The sequence below is a fragment of the Megalobrama amblycephala genome, linkage group LG5 (genome assembly GCF_018812025.1).
Source record: "Megalobrama amblycephala isolate DHTTF-2021 linkage group LG5, ASM1881202v1, whole genome shotgun sequence".
Taxonomy (NCBI): Eukaryota; Metazoa; Chordata; class Actinopteri; order Cypriniformes; family Xenocyprididae; genus Megalobrama; species Megalobrama amblycephala.
The window spans coordinates 1,787,212-1,812,446 of NC_063048.1; the positions used below are offsets into that span (position 1 = coordinate 1,787,212).

The 25,235-nt window shown below is 37.3% G+C and overlaps 1 protein-coding gene across 1 annotated transcript in view; it reads left to right on the top strand.

Annotated features, from left to right (window-relative positions):
* Positions 1 to 6,849: 6,849 nt before the first annotated feature.
* The window catches only part of ddhd1a (DDHD domain containing 1a), a 29,526-nt gene continuing 11,140 nt past the window's right edge, over positions 6,850 to 25,235 (top strand). The window contains 8 exon segments of the mRNA XM_048190359.1: positions 6,850 to 7,165; positions 7,528 to 8,256; positions 12,718 to 12,894; positions 14,819 to 14,914; positions 21,920 to 22,048; positions 24,317 to 24,464; positions 24,563 to 24,672; positions 24,935 to 25,041. Of these exon segments, the coding sequence (XP_048046316.1) occupies positions 7,575 to 8,256; positions 12,718 to 12,894; positions 14,819 to 14,914; positions 21,920 to 22,048; positions 24,317 to 24,464; positions 24,563 to 24,672; positions 24,935 to 25,041 (1,449 nt within the window). The 5' untranslated portion in view covers positions 6,850 to 7,165; positions 7,528 to 7,574.

A 25,235-nucleotide genomic window follows, 5' to 3' on the forward strand; every position in this document is an offset into this window, starting at 1 on the left:
CAGAGACTTGATGGTGGACTCTTTTGATGTGAACCAGTAATCAACCACCTAGAAACCACTCAGGACACCTTAGCAACTGCAAACACCCACAATGAGTTTTGTTAACATATTTATTGGTAACATTTCATGACTTCTGTTTTGAAGTTATGCTTGTGCACATGCTTCTCAGTTGTATCGTATTCTGTGTTGTTGAAGAAGTTTCAGTGAGTAAACATCTTCTGCCAAAGTGATGTTTGTGTGTTTTTTCCTGAACATAGCATTTGTTGACGAGGATGGCCTTATGTCTAACTAGTTTCTGAAATTTTGATTTGATTTGACATGGAATGATCCAAATGTGTTTGTCTGAGAACCTTTACATCTTTTATACACATACTTAACTGCAGATACTAAAATGACAAACACTTTGTGGTACAGTACAAATATTTTGAGTGTGTGCCTTATTTTGTCCCTTATATTCCTTTCCTGAAGTTGGCAACCCCAGGTCTTCCAGCTCAGATATCACACCACTGCAGTCCAACGTAGAGGCCATCCTCCCCAAGCCAATCTCATCCTTCCTCAGCATGACTGCTTACTATCTCAGATTCTTACCTCAGTGTTCTGCAATCACTGCCCCCCTGTGACATCTACTCAAACATAACACGCCCTGGGCATGGACAGTGGAGTGCAAACGTGCTCAAGCACCTTCTCACCTCACAACCAACACTAGCTCATTTTGATCTCTCCAGTCCCACACTGGTGACTTGCGGCACATCAGCAGTGGCCGGAGCAGTCCTGTCACAAATGCATGGTGGCATTGAAAGGCTTTTGCTTCTTGGGCTCTGAGAACAGCTGAGCAGAAGTACTCAGTGGAAGAGAGAGAGGCACTGGTGTGGTTTTGGGCATGTGAGCGCTGGCACATGTACTTATATGGATGATCCTTTACACTCAGAACAGACCACCAGGCGGTGTCTCTTGATGAACTTCAGCGGGAGTAGTAACTCTTCATTTCCCTCAGCACCTACATTCGAAAGGCTGGCCAGCTCAGGTGAGCTCTGACCTGAAACCCTACTCACGAGTTAAGACAGATCTGACATGTTGGGGGAGTCATGCATTCACAGTCATTCCTCCACCGCTTAAGGACGCGGTTCTGTTAATGGCACACAAGGGGGTAGTTAACTGAAGCAGAGATGCAGAGACATGGTTTGGTGGCCAGGGAATAACAGAGAGCTAGAAGCACTAGAAGTACCTGACTTTACACCTTGTCTGCTACTCCAACCACCCTTGCAGCCTGTCGACTGGCCATCCAAGCCATGGGAGCATCTCCAGATAGACCTCTGTAGGGAGCTCGCCTCTGTTCCCCCTCCTCTTTTCCTGGCATCTCGCAGTTCATTATCACAGACAAAGGGCTGCAGTTAATTTCCAGTGAGTTTTAATACCACCTATCAGCCAAGGGAATAGCCCACATTCGTACCTCCTTCTACCATCCCCAAGCTAATGGTATGGCTATAAATTAAAGGTGCCCTAGATTCAAAATTTGAATTTATCTTGGCATAGTTGAATAACAAGAGTTCAGTACATGGAAATGACATACATTGAGTTTCAAACTCCATTGCTTTCTCTTTCTTATGTAAATCTCATTTGTTTAAAATACTTCCGGAAAACACGCGGATCTCAACATAACACCGACTGTTACGTAACAGTCGGGGTGTACGCCCCAATATTTGCATATGCCAGCCCATGTTCCCAACATTATGAAAGGCATTAGACAAGGGCAGCCAGTAACGTCTGGATCTGTGCACAGCTGAATCATCAGACTAGGTAAGCAAGCAAGAACAACAGCGAAAAAATGGCAGATGGAGCAATAATAACTGACATGATCCATGATATCATGATATTTTTAGTGATATTTGTGAATTGTCTTTCTAAATGTTTCGTTAGCATGTTGCTAATGTACTGTTAAATGTGGTTAAAGTTTACCATCGTTTCATTACTGTATTCACGGAGACAAGAGCCGTTCGCTATTTTCATTATTAAACACTTGCAGTCTGTATAATTCATAAACACAACTTCATTCTTTATAAATCTCTCCAACAGTGTAGCATTAGCCGTTAGCCACGGAGCACAGCCTCAAACTCATAGAGAATCAAATATAAATATCAAAATAAATACTTTACTCACCTAATTTGAAGCATGCATACAGCATGTATGACAAACATCTTGTAAAGATCCATTTGAGGGTTATATTAGCTGTGTGAACTTTGTAAATGCGCTGTAATATAGTCGAGAGCTCGTGTGGCAGGGAGCACGCGAATTAAAGGGGCGGCGCGCTGAAAAAATTAGTGCATAGTTAATGATGCCCCAAAATAGGCAGTTAAAAAAATGAATAAAAAAAAATCTATGGGGTATTTTGAGCTGAAACTTCACAGACACATTCAGGGGACACCTTAGACTTATATTACATCTTGTGAAAAAGCATTCTTGGGCACCTTTAACAAAGAATATGCTTCAAACCTGAGTATTTTATTTTGAAAAGGCACATTTCATGTCACAACTATGCTTGACTTGATTTCCTGTTTATATTGTCTTTCATGAGCGGTGATGACATTGATTTGGGATTGTTTAGATCTGCACACAGTGCCTGGATCTTTTCAAATAATGGCTGGCAACCCCAACACCCGCCCAAAACATGTGTTTCTTGCAGTCTGTTAGTGACGGGACATCCTGGTGATAGATAGATAGATAGATAGATAGATAGATAGATAGATAGATAGATAGATAGATAGATAGATAGATAGATAGATAGATAGATAGATAGATAGATAGATAGATAGATAGATAGATAGATAGATAGATAGATAGATTGATTGATTGATTGATTGATTGATTGATTGATTGATTGATTGATTGATTTTGCCTGCTAGTCAATGCCTTATATCAGTAAAACAATTTAGGGCATTCTTAATTGAGGATTTCTTGTCCAAGTACACTGAAAAAAATAAAATTCAACATAATGGTAAGATATGCCATTTGTCCGAATGATAGAGGTCAGAGGAAGCATATATATACAGAGAATAGTAAGGCTCCTAAAACTGACCCCTGAGGAACCCCACTGATGATGCATATATTTATCTAAGTTTTACATCATATGTACATGCCTATGTTTACTTTCATCTTTCGTCTTACAAACGGGTCAGTGGAGGATATTTACAAAATATTTGCTTTAAAAGCTCTTCCGACATTTCTTTTTAGATCAAGGCAAAACTGAACGTGACAACTGGACGCCGTGCATGCGCTGACGTTTGTTCAGAATACATGTAATATGTGAATCGCATTGTAAAGGTTAGGGTTCATATAAACAGAACTTTCAGAATCTGAAATCAGATTGGATTTATTCTGATTGATGAAAATTAGTGGATGTAAACTTGCTGTCTCTAAACCTTTCTTTACGAGTGAAGTGACGTGTAGCCAAGTATGGTGTCCCATACTCGGATTTGTGTTCTGCATTTCGCTATTGAACACTAATGTGAGTACTGAACACACACACACCCAGGCAGTGGGCATCTGTTTTAGGGCACCTCAGTTGTGAGTAATGAGAGTGGAAGAGAGCTCATAACACCATATGCATGTCACCCTGTTGTTATATCAACTGTACAGATCATGTTTTCTGAATTTTCCAAAGCATATACTGTATTACATAACAGCCCTTTTCACTTAGTTCCATCAGTGATGAGCACATCTGTAGCTCTCCATCTTGTTTATATTGTGTCTCAGGGTGTAATGCTTTATGAGAGAAGTTTTCCCTCACTTTTATGCAATAGAAATACCATTTTCATAACTTAATAGGAACATCAGCAAAATATTATAACATGTTTTTGTTAGCTGGGAAGACATCTGCCAGCATCTGTGTGACCAGCTTGTATAGTGAGGACGAGCGAGTGCACACTAGAGGGGGGCCGACGGGCAGCGGCTTCAAGCCAAGTGTTCACAGCAGAACGTTCTGCTCTCCATGTGGACTCAATGATGCTGTCCAGAGCATGCTGCGTTCCTATGAAATATGAAATCCCCTGCTAGACCCCGAGCGCGGACAGACCACCTGCAAACGTGGAATGTGGCGAGCAACAGATCCGATGTCCGGCACACATGCAACATCGCACACATAAAACGCCACTTTCATAAACGCACAGTTTGATCTCGTTGTATATTAAAGAGGTTTTTTTCTCTACGGTCAAATGCTCTTGACGTGCACAAACACGCACATGTCATAAACAGGAAGATTCAACATGAATTCTGCATATTCACAAACTCTCCCTTCCTCCGTTCGCAGACTCGTACCAGATGTGCCCTAAAACACCAGACATTTATCGTAAATCAATTAGTGTAACCTAATGCAGCTTTTGGGGATTAAAGTAAACAAAAGCAATGTGTTTAGCTTTATTTAACTCATTATATCAGCAGAAGCTAGCTCCTTTTTTGTTGTTGTAATAATGGTGTATGTGTATAAACATCACAGGCAGCCTGATAACAGCTGCACACTTGTAGAACATTAGCTAAACTAAAGTCGCTCTCACAGACCATGTAAACAGTATAAGCAGACACATCCATTTTGTTCTCTGCATGGAAATCACGAGATCCACAAACCATGGTGTGACTGAACACAAATCACAGCAGAGCAATATACGGGGAGCGAAACACAGGCATAACTTAAGCTTCCTTGGAAACATGGCTATAAGAACAACGGCTGCTTGACAGGGGCCTGGTTGAGTTACGCATTCACGAGGGCCCCTTGACATTCCCACGTGAGCCCGAGTTGTTGCCCCAAAGTAGGTTTCATGGCAGCTGACTATTAGCACCTGTAGTAAACAGGCCAGGAGCAGGGGCTCGATGCTGGAGACATTAATACTGAGGCACACAAATCTAAATTTAGGTCTGCACATCCTTGGACAGCAGGTTCAAACAAACCTGGGGTGAGTTTCCCGAAAGCATCGTTAGCCAACTATGGTCGTAAGTCCCATTGAACTCTATTGGTAACGACGGAACTTGCGACCATAGTTCGCTTTGGGAAACGCACCCCTGGTCAGAGGAACTGAGAAACACTACAAAATCAGTTGATGAATGGCCAGTAGCAAGACAACAGCGCCATCTTGTGGGCGTTTGTGTCATTACCATAGTAAAGAAGGTTGATGCAACCAAAGTTTGAGCTAATAATAAATTCACTCATTATCTGGTAAAAGTGATTTATTCAAACTATCAATAATGCATTTCCAGATTTCCTCTAATTTTCATTATCTGTAATCACTTATGGGATTGTGTAAAGCATTTTTGTGGATGCATCATTGATAAAATTCACATTTAATTATTGAAGGATCCTGGATGGCAACCCAAAGGTTCAAACAATATTTAATTAAAAAATAGAATACATAGCAATTAACCTAAATAACATTAAAGGATTAGTTTACCTTCAAATGAACATTAGCCAAAGCTTTACTCCCCCTCAAGCCATCCTAGGTGTAAACGACTTTCTTCTTTCTGATGAACACAATTTGAGAAATATTAATAAATATTCTGATGCATCCGAGCTTTATAATGGCAGTGAACGGGACCACTGAGTATGAGCTGAAGAAAGAGTCTCCATCCATCATAAACGTACTTCACACGGCTCCGGGGGGTTAATAAAGGCCTTCTGAAGAGAAGCGATGCATTTGTGCAAAAAAAAAAAATCCATATTTAACAAGTTATGAAGTCAAATATCTAGCTTCCACCAGACCACCTTCTTTATTCCACTTATGAAGAAAGCTTACTGAGGTGACGCCAGTTCTGTTTTTTTAATGGACTGCAACAGAGCAGCATCAAGAATCACCCAAAAATGAAAATAATGTCTTTAATTACTCACCCTCATGCCGTTTTACACCTGTAAGACCTTCGTTCATCTTCAGATCACAAATTAAGATATTTTTGTTGAAATCCGATGGCTCTGTGAGGCCTGCATTTCCAAAAAAAAACAAAATAACGACCTATATAATGATGGCCGATTTCAAAACACTGCTTCAGGAAGCTTCGGAGCGTTATGAATCAGTGTGTCGAATCAGCGGTTCGGAGCGCCAAAGTCACATGATTTCAGCAGTTTGGCGGTTTGACATGTGATCCGAACCGCTGATTTGACACAAAAGATTCATAACGCTCCGAAGCTTCCTGAAGCAGTGTTTTGAAATCGGCCATCACTATATAAGTCGTTATTTTGTGTTTTTGGCACACCAAAAATATTCTCGTGGCTTTATAATATTAATATTGAACCACTGTACTCACATGAACTGATATAAATATGTTTTTAGTACATTAATGGATCTTGAGAGAGGAAATGTGCTCAGGCCTCACTGAGCCATCGGATTTCATCAAAAATATCTTAATTTGTGTTCTGAAGACGAACGAAGGTGTTACGGGTGTGGAACGACATGAGGGAGAGTAATTAATGACATTATTTCCATTTTTGGGTGAACCAACCCTTTAAAGGGAGAGTCCACCGCTAACGCCGCCCCTGAGGGTGAGTAAAGCTTGAGGTAATTTTCATTTGAAAGTGAACTAATCCTATAACTCCCACATTAGCATGTGCAGTATGTAATATTTCATAATGTGAGATAATTACCGCACATCACAGCCAACCTGTAGGTCTATTTAAAAAAAAAAAAAAAAACTACAATACACAAAATATATCTGTTATTAGATTACATTCAGCCAAATTCATTTAAATTCAAAACAATCCACTGAACACGCGCACCCCCAAAGCGCATTCACGAGTACGTGCGCGCTCTGGCAGGTGAACAGCCTCCTCCCTGGTTGCCCAGTAGCAAGTGCGGGATGCTCTCATCACGTCACTACGTCGGCTGTGACGTAAGCTCGTACACCCTGCACTTGTCAGTGAGCCAGCAGGTCAGTGTATTTCCCTGCTGCCCTCAGACTGGCTGGAATAGTGCACAGACTTATGTTTCTATTTGTGACACGGACTCATTTCTGGATAAACAGAGCGGAAGAGCGTGATTCTGTGAAATGACGCGCTCTGGTTGACGGCAGGTTTGCGCGAGCACAATCCGGTACGTCAGGCAGGAATCAGACCGGTTCTTCTGCTTTACATGGTCGCTGTAAAACAGATACATAGCATGACATACTGTCGGTTAATGTGCGTTTAAAAGGGGTAAGTACTTTTTATTGTGGTATGACGTCATATTGCCAGGTAGCCTATATACAAAGTAACATCGTGCTAACGTTCCAAACGCGTTTCTGGATGTTCTCTGGAACGCGTCTGGATTTGTAAATGTTTATGCGAACGTTCTATTTTGCCAACATTCTGTGATTGTTACTTTTGAATGATGTGTAAATAAATGAACATTAATGACCAGATAACTCTGAATGAACCTTCTGTTAGTGTTAAACATTTGCTCATATATTTGACAGAAGCAGCAGCTGAATAACATGACAACGTGTCATTTTAGCTGTTAAATGATAGAGTGTCTGCTTTTGATATGAGGTCATGACCCTTGTTAAATGACATCACAGAGGTCAGCTCCGGTTGGGACAGCCCCGGGCTCCACGAGCAAGGAGTTATGAGCAGTCTTACTAAGAAGAAGACACGGTTTATTAAAAATCCTGGCAATAAACTGTCTTTTGGCAATAGAGACTGGAACGATGACTTCATCAGCCTCTACGACGAGTCCTTTGGGAGAAGGATGTACGGATTGCAGCCAAACAAGGACAGACACCCTTCACCACGGGACGGAATGACGCTGAGGCTCAAAAGTCCTGCCTCGGACGTCCTTCCTAGAGACCATCTGGACCTGAGCACAACTTCTGTCATCAGCTACCTCCACAGCGGCAATACCAATTACTGCACGAGCCCGGCCTCGGACTACCACGAAAACGACCGTCTGCTGGACATCCGGAAACGCTCCAGCTCTTCCAGACGCCGGTTCGAGGTGGTCACCGAGCTGGGACCGGAGGAAGTCAGGTGGTTTTACAAAGAGGACAAAAAGACATGGAAGCCCTTCATGGGACACGACTCTCTCCGGATAGAATTCATGTACCGCAGATTCTGCGAGCTGAACCCGGAGAGCGGCCGTGCCGGAGAGGAGATCCTCAAAGACGGAGGCGAACCGTCGCTGGAGACGCGTGAGCCCAGCGAGGAGACGTGTGAAAGCGTTGACGTCGCTATAGAAGCCGTGTGTGTCCGAGGAGGACTCTATGAAGTGGACGTGAGAAACAAAGAGTGCTATCCGGTGTACTGGAATCGTAAGTATTGATCACTGATGGGTTCAAGTCGAGCCACGTTTATCTCTGAAGCTCTTTATACAGTACAGACTGTTTCAGAGCGGCATTAATAAACTCTCAAGCTTGTTAAATTCATCAATTATGAAACAAATTTGATTTCAGCTGTAAAGCAGCTCTACAGAAGACAATAATGTCATTATTCAGATCAGTTACAGTGTCAGTGATGCACGCTTAATTCAGTTTTCATCTGATAGTGTCAGTGCAGTTAAATCGATTATATTGTTGAATATTAATTGTCTTTTAATCCCCAGTCCATTCGACTAATTACTGAGTATCAAGCGCTGACTATTTTTCATTTCTGTAATGAATTAGGTTCGAATCATCCCTGCAGATGTGCTCTGTAATCTGGTCTACTTACTGATAAAAGATCAGTTTTAGTATGTTAAAGGGTTAGTTCGCCCAAAAATGACATTTCTGTCATTAATTACTCACCCTCATGCCGTTCCACACCTGTAAGACCTTAATTCAATCTGAGAGGTTTTTTTATCCACATTCAAGGCACATTCATTAAAACAGTCAACGCAGTGGTTCAACCTTAATGTTATGAAGCAACGTGTTTGTGCCCAAAACAAAAATAATGACTTTATAGTTTATTGAAGAGATTTCTCGTCTCTTCGTAACATTAAGGTTGAACCACTGTAGTCTCATTGACTATTTTAACAGTGTTTTTACTACTTCTCTGGACCTTGAATGTGGTAATTTCATTGCTTTCAATGGAGGATAAAAAAACTCTCAAATTTCATCAAAAATATCTTAATTTGTGTTCTGAAGATGAATGAAGGTCTTACAGGTGTGGAACGACATGAGGGTGAGTAAATAATGACAGAAAATTCATTTTTGGGTGAAATAACCCTTTAAATCCCCACACCAGGAATATTTGATCCAATCTCTTTACCAGATCCCATCAGAAGATGTCTGTTTTCTCTGAAATCCTAAATTAGGATAACTAAAATGAATTAAAAATAAGCTGTATTTTGTCTGATACCCAAAAAGTCTTCTCTCAGCTTGTGGAAGCAGTGAAATGGCAGAAAGCAAGAGAAGAAGTGATGGTAAAAATGAGTAGAGTTTATTGAATAATCATGGTTTCATATGACCAGCACAAATCCAACAAGTGTTATTATCAAAGCAAAAGCAATGGAAAGTGACATTAAAAATCTTAAAATGGAGGCATTCTCCAATGTCTAACTCTTGAAGACAAACATCTCTAAACAACAATAAAATGCACTGCAAGAGTGAGGAAAATAATAAAAATGAATACATGTAAATAGTTACGTGATTAAATAAACACACACAGTTTGCTGTTGAGACGCTCCTAGTGTCAGTGAACACTTGTGTGCTTGAAAACATGCACATCCTTCCATGAAAAGCACCTGCCCACTGAATTATTCACATTCTTTGGTGTCTGTGACACCTGGAGGTTTGTTCACGTCAGGTGTGAAGTAATCTCTCTTTTTATTGAGAATTCTCAACATTGCAAACAATTTTGATGCAAATAAATACAATAAATCAAACCTGTATTCTCCTGTCTGGATTGAATAGTTTGAAAGCACTCTATAACATAACATATATATACTTTATAACATATATATACACCGATCAGCATAACATTATGAGCACTGACAGAAGTGAATAACACTGATCATCTCTTCATCACGGCACCTGTTAGTGGGTGGATATATTAGGCAGCAAGTGAACATTTTGTCCAAAGTTGATGTGTTAGAAGCAGGAAAAATGGGCAAGTGTAAGGATTTGAGTGAGTTTGTGGGGAACGAAGGCTGGCCCGTGTGGTCCAATCCAACAGACGAGCTACTGTAGCTCCAGAAGTTAATGCTGGTTCTGATAGAAAGGTGTCAGAGCATCAGTTTGTTGCGTATGGAGCTGCATAGCTGCAGATCAGTCAGGTGCCCATGCTGACCCCTGTCCACCGCCCAAAGAGCCAACAGTGGACACGTGAGCATCAGAACTGGACCACGGAGCAATGGAAGAAGGTGGTCTGGTCTGATGAATCACGTTTTCTTTTCTTTGGCCGGGTGCGTGTGCGTCTCTTACCTGGGGAACCTTAGGAAGGTGGTCATAATGTTATGCCTGATCAGTGTATATATATACAGTAGTCGACATTTGAAGTGGATCAAAACCTTTCATCAAAGTTGACCTAAAACCTTCTTCTTCGTTCTTAGGAGAACTTTGATTAACTTTTTTGATCCACTTCAGATGTTGACTACTATATATTAGTGTTGTAGTACTTGAGACCGGTTTTAAGACTACTTTTTGAAAGTCTTGGTCTCAGACTAAAAGGACTCTAGGACTTTAATTAAAGACCGGTCAAGACCACAACCTCGGGGATATCGCTAAATTGCCGTTGCATTGTCTAATTTCTTTGTTAATGTTGTTAATTTGATTGGGTGTAAAACTTCCTGCTTCAAATTCAATCAATAACTTATTTCTAATTTAATTTATTTTGTTACTGTTGTGCCGGGTCAGAGGGGATTGTGTCAAAAATGTCACCAAAATTAATACAAATGCCCACAAAATTCAAGATATGATTGCAAAAAAGTACTTGTGTAAGATCTTGATATTTCTATACTGTATGATATAATTTAGCAATATCTCAAGAAAGAGGGCTGTTTTCACAAATATGAGCACAATTGCAAACGTGATATTGATTTTTTTTTTTTTTTTTTTAAATGTTATTTTTAAAACATTAATCTCAAAATTATTTATATTTATTTATTCAATTCAGATGCAACTTCTGTTCCACCGCTGTAGTGTAAAGATGAACTTTGTTGTTTCAGTCGTTTGGAAACGACTGAGTCTTATTATTCTAAATATAATTATTGATTAAAAATAAGACATTTCTCAGGTAGTAAATGTGGATCTTTCAGATTAATTTGAGGAGTGCTAGTCTGGTCTTGGTCTCGGTTTAGATAGTCTTGACTACAACACTATATATATACAGTACAGTCCAAAAGTTTGGAACCACTAAGATTTTTAATGTTTTTAAAAGAAGTTTCGTCTGCTCACCAAGGCTACATTTATTTAATTAAAAATACAGTAAAAAACAGTAATATTGTGAAATATTATTACAATTTAAAATAACTGTGTACTATTTAAATATATTTGACAAAGTAATTTATTCCTGTGATGCAAAGCTGAATTTTCAGCATCGTTACTCCAGTCTTCAGTGTCACATGATCCTTCAGAAATCATTCTAATATGCTGATTTGCTGCTCAAGAAACATTTAATGTGTACAATTGTACAAAATATTTGTGTACAATATTTTTTTTCAGGATTCCTTGATGAATAGAAAGTTCAAAAGAACAGCATTTATCTGAAATACAAAGCTTCTGTAGCATTATACACTACCGTTCAAAAGTTTGGGGTCAGTAAGAATTTTTATTTTTATTTTTTTGAAAAGAAATTAAAGAAATGAATACTTTTATTCAGCAAGGATGCATTAAATCAATCAAAAGTGGCAGTAAAGACATTTATAATGTTACAAAAGATTAGATTTCAGATAAACACTGTTCTTTTGAACTTTCTATTCATCAAATAATCCTGAAAAAAAATATTGTACACAAATATTTTGTACAATTGTACACATTAAATGTTTATTGAGCATCAAATCAGCATGTTAGAATGATTTCTGAAGGATCATGTGACACTGAAGACTGGAGTAATGATGCTTAAAATTCAGCTTTGATCACAGGAATAAATTACTTTGTCAAATATATTCAAATAGAAAACAGTTATTTTAAATTGTAATAATATTTCACAATATTACTGTTTTTTACTGTATTTTTAATTAAATAAATGTAGCCTTGGTGAGCAGACGAAACTTCTTTTAAAAACATTAAAAATCTTAGTGGTTCCAAACTTTTGGACTGTACTGTATATATAACAAAAAACAAATAAACAATGTAAAAATATGTTTGTAAAAGTGAAGTAACATAGTTGACGTTTTTGTGGACTACTGTAACTTAAACTTTCTCAGAGAATAAGGACCTCTATTTGGTGCATAATTTGAAAGGCTACATGTTTAGTTTCTTTGCATAATTCTTAAGTGTATTAACATCTCAGGTGAAGGTGAATCACTTCAGTCTGTCAGGTGAGGTGTGTTGCCAGTAATTTAGTGTAAATCTTTTACAAAATGTGTAATAAATTTGGTGTAGGATTTACTTCGAAACAATTATCTAGTTAGCTAGTAATTTTTATAAATGATTACAACGGAATGGCAAATAACACATTGAATTCATCATGACATATTTTTGAAATAGTATATTCTTGTAAAGCATGCTTCAATAATCTTTGTTGTATTTACAGCATTAAAAAATCATTCTTAAAATACAATTTACCCAAGGTTAATACATGTTTGATTGTTTCTCTGTGTCCTTTACTGTTTGTTTTGCGTCTCCCCCCTGTAGAACAGGAGTGCATCCCTGTCATGAGAGGCCAGTGGTTCATTGACGGCACATGGACGCCTGTAGAGGAGGACGAGAGCGACCTCATAGAGAAAGAACACCTGGCTTGTTTCCGAGGACAACAGGTACAGGACGCTTTTGAGACTGACGCGCTGGCCAAGACTGTGGACAGGAAAGATGGTGAGAGAATTCACTACTACCACATAATTTGATTGATCTATAGAGGTTAATTGTGAAGAGAGAGCTTTCCTCCTGATTGTGAGGCTGTTCGTCAGTTTAGAAGTATTGAGAAACCAATGAAGAATCCATCAGAAAAAGGTCACACCTGCCCTTATTGCCAGTATCTGTAGAAAAATGACTGTTTGTGTATGATGGTGTGTATGTTTGCGTTTGTGACGGTGAAATGATCTTCATGCATCACAACACATCATGGTCACATTTGCATCAAAGGCATTCTGTACTTTTTCAGTTTTCTTTCTATCCATAAAAACAATTAATTTAAATGTTAAAATGTTCTATAATGATGTCTATAGTTATGTATGCAAGATAAACTCCTGGATTGAACATCGACAAGATGGTGGCACACAGAAAAGTGAAATGGGAGCAACAATGGAGACTAAATAGAGTTAGGATAAATATGCAAAAAGTCATGTGCATTCACAGAAATCAGCTTTCTTCCACGTTGCAACATAAGGTGAATCATGTAATGGAGTGTAGACAGGAAGGGAGTTCAAAAACGACTGGGTTTTTAGAGATTTTCAATGAGACAAAAGTCGACTTGAGGATTTTGCACAAGTACTCTAGACTGGCAGAGACAGAAGGGCCGTGTCATTCTGATACTGATACTGAGAACGTCCTCAAATTACTCTTTTGCAAAAAGAAAAAAGATGTAAATGTGCTGCTGAGTCATTGTGACGATACAACAGGGGATTAAGTAGATCTGCCATCCTTATCCTACTCCTCCTTTCTGTTAAGCTACACTACATTTGTAGTTTCTCCTCAAAACGAAGGGAACTTAACAGTGCTCATGAGGAGCTGAATGTGGGTCATGCACAATTACATCCAATCTGTATTTAAACATTGAGTCACATGGACGCTGAATTCATTTCTCCCACCGGAATCTAACTTTTAATCACAAGTAAAGGACCAGAAGAACTTGTCTAATCCGCTCCAGACAGTCTGTCCAAATCTCTTCATCTGCGTCTTTACAGTTTTTGTCAGATTTTATTGAATAAGTCCCACAGGGTTCTGTGCTGGGACCTCTGTTGTTCTCAGTCTAAATCACATCATTCAGTCATGAGAAAGAATTATGCAAAACTCTTGCCTTATATGCCTCTTATGTGTTTGAGACATTATAGTGTAATAAATATGGTTTTAAAACGCAGACGGCTTGAACTTCATGACTCAAATGACGCTTGGACTGTGTGTGGAGATAAATCTGATGAGAGAGGAATGAGTGCTTGAGTTTATTGAACATGTAGAGAAAATAAAGGGAGTGAAGGACAATATATAACACAGCCTCACAGAGGAGTGATTGCTCTCTATAAAATAGCATTTGTTTTACTGAATCATTTAGAAATAGACCATGTTCACATGCACATCATTTTCTGATTAAGCTCTGCATTCTGGTTAAGCCAGAAAAATATGTGTATAATATCAGCAATTTTTCTGATATTTTTCTTATGGAAATACTGGAGATATTCTCCTTGCCATTTACTACACTGCATATTTATCATGGTTTTAATGTAAGAGTTTATGCAAACATTGTAATTTATGTGACAGCATTTGTCTTTACTATTGCAGCATTCATTGATTTGAAACTTAAATGATATGAGAAATGTGTCCTGGGTAATATCACTCGCATTCACGTTAAAAAGACCCTTATAAAGAACTGAGCCAGTGAAAAGCATGATTTAAGTGTGCTGCTGTTGGACTAACACAATATGATGGTATTACTTGTATTTTGAGCTGAATATTACGCAGTACAACACAGCCTCATAATTGGTTTTTATTAAAACTGAGAGTTTGTGTATATTGTTGTGTAGGCTGATAGAGAGGTGACACTGCCAATAACGTGACCACTCACTGTTTTTTGGTTTGTTAGTTCTTTCCCACTTCCCCCCATTCTACCTCCCCTTTCTATTCAAATGGAGCGGATATCAGACGAGTGCTAAAAGTCACAAGCGAAAGCGATGTCAAGGTACTACAGTCCTCCATTTTTACTCCTTGTAGATGCTGATTCTCCTTTTCCGCCTTTTGCTCATTAGAAACCCTCCCATTAGCTTTAAACCCAGTTTCACAAAAGTGTGCTTTTTGGCTCTCGTGTTCTTTAAAAGTGTTCACTTTTCCTATTTTCCCTGCTGTATTTCCTTATTATGTTACTATTATTAGAATCTGATGTTTTCAAAACACTCAAAGCAATGTTTTGAATACATACAGTGTGTCAAAAGTTATATGAATGGTGCCCATTTCTACACTGGAAAAAAAAATAATTTGGTGATTTAGTTTGAAACAATTTTCACTTAGAAAATTCCAGCAAATTTCACAAATAATTACAAAGAAATGGCAAGTAACACATTGAATTTTAAAGTAGAAATAGTATTTACTTCAATAATCTTTGTTTTATTTACAACTAGTTTGAATTAAAAGAAAAAGCCAATAGTTCACAAACTTAATCACCATGAAATGACATTTTTTTTTTTTTTAGGGAATATTGCAGTGTTTATAAGAAATGAATTAATTTTTGCACATCATTAAGTTCATGTGCCTCTCGCGTCGACATCTCTTCTCTTCTCCTCCAGCAACCTGTCACTCATATAAGATCTCATCAATTAGCAAATTAGCAACAAAATCAAGTCCCACCCTACTTTTTTTGTTTTGTTTGAGAAGCTGTTTTACTCAAATATATACATCAATATCACATGCAGACTCAACAAGACATTATGTAAAAAAATCATTCATTGAATCTTTATTTTTAGCAAACATCATTAATAACTAGAGAAAATAGACACAAAAATTCACAACTTTTTCATGTTGACTGTGTAGCATAAAGCATGATATACAACCATGAAATGTTATGCAATATAGTATTACAGGCTATATATATATTGTATTCAAATCCATTTCTCCTAATAATCCCATATATATGCTCATATTTAAAATTTTCTGCATAATTACGTATATACAGAAATATATTTTGTGTTAGGTCCACACTCATCTCATACATCGCTCATCCTGCATGAATTGATGATAAAAATTTCAGACATCGACACTTAATTTACAGACATATCCTAAAAACGAATCCTGCTGATTGATATGCTGCACACTGCGTCATTTTAGATCAAGGTATCAGATGTCAGTCATTGACAGCCTCTATATTCTGTGAAAATACATGAACATAAACCACAGTGGAAACACCTTTACCAAACCAATTATTTGATGTGAATCAAAAAAAGTCATGAGATTTTGCCTAAACAATTACAGTTACCTCCGAACATGCTGTCATTCTGTCACAGCATTGTTTTGTCTGTGTTCTGCAAGTCATTTATTACATTGAACAAAAAGAGAACATAATATCAAACTTAAATTTCTGTTGATCTTGAGAGTAAATGTTTCTTATTTTGTTCTCTTAAACAAACGCTTCTTGTTCACAGAAATTAAATTCCAGCTTGAGTGTAACCCCGGCTAGAGCGAGGCATACCCTTCAAAATACACAGAGAAAACCGAGTGCCTATTGCTGCTTAAAATCCTGACAGGCTGCCTTCTAACACAAGCCCTGTTAACCTTAGTTGGCTTCGTAATCCTCGGAGTTAAGTTGGTCCTGCTCTAATACGCCGCTTCTCCAGTTATGCTGCACATATAACACAACGTGTTATGTTTTGGGGATGTTTTTTTTCCAATATCACTTATTCCACAGATTTATATTTATATATATATATAAAAAAATCTTTCAGCCATATTTATACATGTACTCTGTCCCCCTGAGTGCCTTTAGTTCAGCTCCTGACCCCGTAATGGGCTTATGTTGTGTATGTAGGTCAGTAGAGTAGTACTGCATGATTCCATTGAGTTTTCTCTGGGAAACAGAGTTTGTTCAAGTCATTTCAAACACAGATATGTCGATCCTCTTGCAATAGTGTCATACAAGACCCAGAGAGTAAGCCAGTTTTTCAGCCGATTACCATCGTTGCATTGGTCAGTTCCAAAATATCTTGTTAATGGATATTAACTTCAGTTTAAATTTTTTGGTAAATTTTGAGTTTTGTTTTGTTTTTTGTCATATTATTGATTATTTTTGTCATATTGCCATATGCATTTAATAGTTTGTGAATGTATTGGCATTATATCAGCCACTCTGCACTTTAGATTATAATAACCATCGACATCAGCCATTGAACCAAAATATAGTTGCTTACTGTTTATACTTTTTTGTTATAATTGTTACTAATTTTTTTATTTTAAGTTATATTTTTATATAAAAAAAAATCTGCTGACCCACTTTGTTGCATTCATAAGACAACGTATCTGTTAAAATAAGATGGTGCTAATATGGTCTCCCTCTATTAATATTTCAATGTTTGGTTCAAAAATGGAAAATCTTTTGTCGCCTTGTCATTGTTATGATAGATGTGATTATGAAATGTCATATTGAAGGTTCCAGTTAGAGCTCAGATTGAAAGATGTCCTCTGTGTCCCTGGGAAATGCATGTGTGTCTATCAGAAAACTCAACTCAACACTGTAAAAAAAAATCACAAAATAAATTTGGCAGCTGTGGTTGCCAGAATAATTTAGTAAAAAATACAGAAAAACTGTAAACGCATTTACAAACAAGAAAATTTGAATGTAAACCAGTAAATTTAACAATGCACATCTGTTTTGTACTTTTAACATATACTCACAACCACCATAACAATGCAGGTGGTAAAAGAGAAAGTCACATGAAAACCACATGAGTTCATCACAAGTAGCTTTTCCACGAGCTGAAGTATAGAAGATGTACAGAAGATGTAACATAAAACCCTAATGGACATAACTGATAACAAAAACTATTAAGAAACATGATTATTTAAACAAAATATTTTCAAGTGTGGGAATATTAGTTTACAGTTTTTGACTGTAAATTATACATTGATTTTGTCTTTTTTACTTATAAAAATGGTAACATTTACTGCATTTTACTGTGAAAATTACATAAAATGTCTGGTAAGAGCTTTTACAGTTTTTCCCTGTACATAATATGGGAACTTACTGTTAACCTATTTACAATTTTTTTTTTTTCGTAGTGTTTTTACAATATTTAACCGTTAAAATCGCATTAATTTTTTACAGTGAAGGCAGATTTGATCACCCCCTGTCCTCTGAATGTCCTCACTTACACAGATGAGATTGAGAGCAGGACATTCACCTGACTCCAATCTATAGAAACTGTGGTTAAAGGGAACAGAACTGTCAATCATCTGTCCTTTGTCCCTGTCCAAATCCATCACTGTAGAGGACATGCTGTTGATGTTAGCGGTTCTGTATTTTGGCATGATGATCTAGGCCTCTAGTCCACCTTTGTTTGCTTTTCTAAGGCGATCATCAGCCGTGGACACCTGAGCACAAGAGCAGCTCTGAGAACAGACTCAGATTTATGAATCCACCCTTCGTAATGAGCACAGATCATAACTGGATGAATTTAGAAATGTGCAAAAGTATTAGTATGTTCAGGTTCAATACAACACGTCTGTGGCATGCCGTCAGTTACCACGAGAATCATTTTCATTCGTCCCTCAGTTTGTAAAACCACACTTAATACACTTACAGCAGATGGCAGACGTCTGGGGGAAAACTTAGTGTTAAAATACTTCTTACCAGCACCAAACAATTGTGAGAATAATGATTGTTTTCAAAGAGGTTTCCTGAACTCAAGAGGTCAAGAGATACTCCCGCCCCCAAACTCACGCTATTGGTTGAGTCTGACTGTACGTCGAATATTTGAAAGATTAAATGTCTTTCACAGCAGGAGCGCAATTCTGAGACTATATATGTGTTCAAAGCGAGTTACAGTTGCATTGTCTCTGCTAGTCCGATTTTAAACCAGACTAGTACAATTTCAGTCCGACTAAAGAGTTTACACAATGCTGTTGATTTAATTATTGCTTTAATCGAATTGAAACTTGACTTTTAAAGTGGATGTAAACACATTCTGGCTCAACAGGCTGGTCGGGATGATCAAGCAAACATGTCAGTGTTAATCAGTTATAGCAGGGCCACAGTGGTTTGGGTTACACAACATACAAATGTCTTTCTTATAGTTGTTTCTGCATATTAAAGGAATAGTTCACCCAAAAGTGAAGATTATCCCATGATTTACTCACCCTCAAGCCGTCCTAGGTGTGTATGACTATCTTCTTTCAGACAAACACAATCAGAGATATATTTTACAATATCCTGGCTCTTCCAAGCTTTTATAATGGGAGTGAATGGGTCTTAAAAGTAATCCATACGGCTCCAGTGGGTTAATAAAGACCTTCTGAAGAGAAGTGATGGGTTTTTGTAAGAAAAATATCCATATTTATAACTTTATAGATTATAATAGATGGCTTCCGGAAATGGCCGTACGCATCGATTTGCGACGGAAGAGTGACCTCTGACCCGACGCGTGACGTAGGATGTTCTCTTTAAAAATTATAATTTTAGACTTCTAATTCGCGACCGGTGTTTTGTTTTGCTCTATCCTCTGCACTTCCGTGTTTGTCAGTGTGTCATGCCAGAACCGCCAGAGCTAGACTTGCATACAGTGTTTACCATAAGCCAGTTATTATCATTTATCAAGTTTTAAATATGGATATTTTTCTTACAAAAATGCATTGCTTTGCTTCAGAAGGCTTTTATTAACTCACTGGAGATGTATGGATTACTTTTATGATGGATGGATGTGCTTTTTTGGGCTTCAAAATCTCGAGCCCCATTCACTCCCATTATAAAGCTTGGATGAGCCAGGATATTTAATATAACTCCTATTGTGTTAGTCTGAAAGAAGAATGTCATATTACACCTATGATGGCTTGAGGGTGAGTACATCATGGGATAATTTTCATGTTTGGGTGAAAGTTGACACAGGAGAAAGTATTTTAACATCCCAAAAATCACCTTTTGTGATTTATAATTGTTAACATGAGATGTCTTAAATCCATTCATATCTAATATTTCATGAAAAGCCTGTTTAATTTTGTATTATACATGCAAGAATACTGTACATGGTGTACAAAGTACTGTTTATAAGAAGAAAAGTCCACTCAAATGAATTGCATTGCAATGCATAATATATTTGTACCAAAAAATAAATAAATAAATAAATTTTATATATATATATATATATATATATATATATATATATATATATATATATATATATATATATATATATATATATATATATATATATATATATATATGAAGACTTCAGATGCAAAAGCCTCTAAGTGCCGTCTGAAATTTTCTTCTAAAATTAGCATGTTTAGGTTTAGTTATTTCACTTAAATGGCAATTAATAGGTCCTTTTCATCACCATTAAAAAAAGTGAAATAACAGAACATAAACATGCTCATTTTATAAGAACATTTCAGATGGCACTTAGAGGCTTTTGCATCTGATGTCTTTATATATATATATATACAGTACAGTCCAAAAGTTTGGAACCACTAAGATTTGTAATGTTTTTAAAAGAAGTTTCGTCTGCTCACCAAGGCTACATTTATTTAATTAAAAATACAGTAAAAAACAGTAATATTGTGAAATATTATTACAATTTAAAATAACTGTTTTCTATTTAAATATATTTCACAAAGTAATTTATTCCTGTGATCAAAGCTGAATTTTCAGCATCATTACTCCAGTCTTCAGTGTCACATGATCCTTCAGAAATCATTCTGATATGCTGATCTGCTGCTCAAGAAACATTTAATGTGCACAATTGTACAAAATATTCGTGTACAATATTTTTTTTCAGGATTATTTGATGAATAGAAAGTTCAAAAGAACAGTGTTTATCTGAAATCTAATCTTTTGTAACATTATAAATGTCTTTACTGCCACTTTTGATTGATTTAATGCATCCTTGCTGAATAAAAGTATTCATTTCTTTAATTTCTTTTCAAAAAAATAAAAATAAAAATTCTTACTGACCCCAAACTTTTGAACGGTAGTGTATAATGCTACAGAAGCTTTGTATTTCAGATAAATGCTGTTCTTTTGAACTTTCTATTCATCAAGGAATCCTGAAAAAAAAAGTACACAACTGTTTTCAACATTGAAAATAATCATAAATGTTTCTTGAGCAGCAAATCAGCATATTAGAATGATTTCTGAAGGATCATGTGACACTGAAGACTGGAGTAACGATGCTGAAAATTCAGCTTTGATCACAGGAATAAATTACTTTGTCAAATATATTCAAATAGTACACAGTTATTTTAAATTGTAATAATATTTCACAATATTACTGTTTTTTACTGTATTTTTAATTAAATAAATGTAGCCTTGGTGAGCAGACGAAACTTCTTTTAAAAACATTAAAAATCTTAGTGGTTCCAAACTTTTGGACTGTATAGCATTTTAATAAAAATACAAGCTGCAAAACCGTCAAGATTGTCTTTTCCCACAGACTTCTAATGTAAGTGAACTACTCAAGCTCGGAGGGATGAAATTATTTTTTGTGGTAATCAACAATATGCCACAGATACTATTCATATAGCTTAGGGTCTTTTGAACCAGGAACATATGTCATAATATTAAAAACATTTACCCTGTGGATAGAAATATGAGATATTCTGAATTTATATTCTGTGCGTGTGAAGTGCGAAGCAGGGCTGCTCTTAACATCAGGTGAACATCAGCTGATTTGATCCACTAGCCGGATTCATTTCTCTGTTCATATCTCTCTGTTTGTAAGAGAGAATGACAGGCGGCTTTTCAGTGTGCTCTTTACAGGATACTTTACTGCCTAATCCCTATCATTCAGTGCTGCGGCACTCTTAAAACACCTCAAATCAGACCCTTAGAGAAAACCGGACATGTCTGTGCACTGAAAAGCACTGCTTCCTGTAGTTTTGTGTCATTTACTCTGTGAACTGTGAGGTGTGTTACTGTATAGCCCTGTCAGTGAACGTAATGAATGTTCCTTAATGTTGTCCACGTGTCCTTCTCCCCATCACCGAACAGCCATTCACAGTCTGCAGTTGAGCCGCAGTCATGTCGACTGGTACAGCGATGATGAGGTGTATCTGTACAGCGACGCCACCACGTCTAAGATTGCTCGCACGGTCACACAGAAGCTGGGCTTCTCTAAAGGTGAGCTGCAAAACTGCACAGCAGATCATTCTGTCCATACACCAGATTCTGTGTTCATTGTGTCATTATACATCTCTCTGCAACTGTATTTTTGGATAATTCCTGTAAAATTACTGTTAAAACTATGCAAACACATGGACCTCCAAAGACTTGCATTAGAAAATATCAAAAGCTTTTCTCATAATATGGTGCCAATGTCCATAATATTTTTATTATCTAGTGTTTTTTTTATAAAAAGCAATAAAGGTACAAGAGACCATATTATATTGTGAATATAGTCACAGTTGAGGGTAGTGATGCACCAAAATTCATTTTTTACCAAGGCAGTTTTTATATCAAGTTTTTAATGGCTGTTTTCATGACAGATTTATTCAAACATACATTAAATAATGAAGGGAACATGTTAACTAAAAAAGTAATGAATATGGAATATAGTGCAAATATTTAGCAAAATGCTCCTCTCTATAGTTGTTTTCTAGCTAACTATCGAGTTTATGGCTTTTCTGAGGTAAATGTGATGTTTACTTGAGACATGATTCATCTCAGTAAGTTTTACTGTATCTTTCAGCATTCCTTCTGATGTTCATTCAAGTTTATTTGGTGCTGTAACTAGTAGTTAAGAGGAAGAGATGATCGCTTCATTTCCTGATGAAGTTGACCATTTGAAAGCCGAGTCTTTGTTTCATCTCAAAAGTAACAAAGCACAAAGGTTAATGTGATTATTGGATGGCAGTCTCCACAAATAACAAGTTTTGTTTACACATCATCTGAAAGCACAGACTAAAAGATTTCGGTTCATCAAAACAAGGATCGGTTGATATCAAGAAATCGATATTGTCAACCCAGCTGACATATTTACCTCTTGTAGCTTATCAGTGTTGCCAGGTCTGTGAAACAAAACTATCCCCATGACCCTATCCCAAGTATCAAAACTCAAAATGTGCCACTTCCATACCTAAAATACATATTTTACATTCACTGTATGCGTTATTCACAATGCACTATATAATAGTACTCATAAACACTGTCTGTTTTCATAAAGGAGCTCCCTACCAATGCCCTTCCTCACAAAACTCATCATCTAGCACAGTTGTGTCATTGTTAGAATATAAAATGGCTGAAATATCTCAATACGAGCATCTGAGTCAAATAAACCTTTAATCCGCAGGAAACAAAATCAACATTATAAAAGTAGCCCAATTCCACGGGAAAACTGCATGCTTGGCAACCCTGACATATTTACGAAACGGACACTGCTCGTCATTGGAGAAGTGCTAATTTAAAGGATTAGTTCACTTTCAAATAAAAATTTCCTGATAATTTACTTGATGGAAATTTTCCTGATAATCACCCCCATGTCATCCAAGATGTTCATGTCCTTCTTTCTTCAGTGGAAAAGAAATGAAGGTTTTTGATGAAAACATTCCAGGATTTTTCTCCATATAGTGGACTTCAATGGGCACCAAACAGTTGAAAGTCAAAATTCAGTTTCAGTGCAGCTTCAAAGAGCTTTAAACGATCCCAGACGAGAAATAAGGGTCTTATTTAGAGAAATGATCGGCCATTTTCAAAAATAATCTAAATGTATGTGCTTTATATAAACAAATGATCGTGTGCTTCTGCCAAAACCGCACTTTCGTATTCTTCAAAAAGCTTAAGCTGTATGTCCTACGCCTTCCCTATTGTCCTTTTTTTTTCTTTTTTTTTTTTTTTTTTTATAAATGAGTGATGGTTTCTCTAGATAAGACTCTTATTCCTCGTCTGGGATCATGTAGAGCTCTTTGAAGCTGCACTGAAACTGACATTTGGACCTTCAACCGTTTGGTGCCCATTGAAGTCCACTATATGGAGAAAAATCCTGGAATGTTTTCATCAAAAATCTTAATTTCTTTTCCACTGAAGAAAGAAAGACATGAACATCTTGGATGACATGGAGGGTGAGTAAATTATCAGGAAATTTTTATTTGAAAGTGAACTAATCCTTTAACGTCAGTTTCAAAAAATACCAAAAAATTTATTTTCGGCCACTGAAATTTTGAGACTGGGATAGCTGTAGGTCGGAGAAATGAGCGTGCCGAAAGTTACTCAATGCTGCAATAAATACTAACCCCTAACCCTAACATAGCTACATCTTACCAAGCAGCTTTCACGAACGATTGTAAAGACCTTTCGGCATGCCCATTACTTCTATTTTTGGTGCATTACTAGATGATGGTGTTGTAACAAGGGTAAGTGTCCTTCATCCGTGTGTCCTATCATTGTCCTCAGCCTCCAGCAGTGGCACTAGACTGCACCGCGGTTATGTGGAGGAGGCCTCGCTGGATGATAAACCTCCTCAGACCACACACGTTGTGTTTGTGGTTCATGGCATTGGACAGAAGATGGACAAGGATCGCATCATCAAAAACACTGGCATGTGAGTCCTCAGGAGTGCTGTTATTGATAATGACCCGTGAGTCTTCGGTGAGATGCCTTGTGATGAGCTGGAGTGTGTGTGTGTGTGTGTGTGTTCAGGCTGCGGGAAGCTGTGAGGAAGATGGAGGAGAAGCACTTTGCTGAGCAAACAGAGGAGCATGTGGAGTTCCTGCCGGTCGAGTGGCGCTCTAAACTCGCTTTGGACGGCGGTAAGACAGACGCCACACCACATGTCTGTCTGCGTTCAGCTGCTCTGATCACGACTGTCCTTTTACCTTTTGTTCACAAGCTGTTTCAGATGATGGCGAGAGAATATTATATAGTTCATCCCTCTCTCAGCTGTGTAAACAAAGCAGCTCAAACAATGACATGCATTAACATTAATAACGAAATGATGAGTGAAAAAACACATGAGCCGTTTGAGCATAGTTTGCGTTCATATTTTAATAGCGTTTTCCTCTTTAAACACAGACACAGTGGAGTCTATCACACCAGATAAGGTGAGAGGCCTGAGAGATTTACTCAACAGCAGCGCCATGGACATCATGTACTACACCAGCCCTCTCTACAGAGACGAGGTGAACGGCGCGCTACGTTTGATTAGTTCACCTGAAAATGAACATTTTGTCATCATTTTTTCACCCTTGTGTTGTTTCAGACTATAGAATGCAATTAGAATTACCCATAAATTCAAGATATTGGGGCATTTATGAGTTTTTGTCTTGTTTATATCATAGTGTATATAGTTAAGCTGTTTTTGTCCTGAATAGCA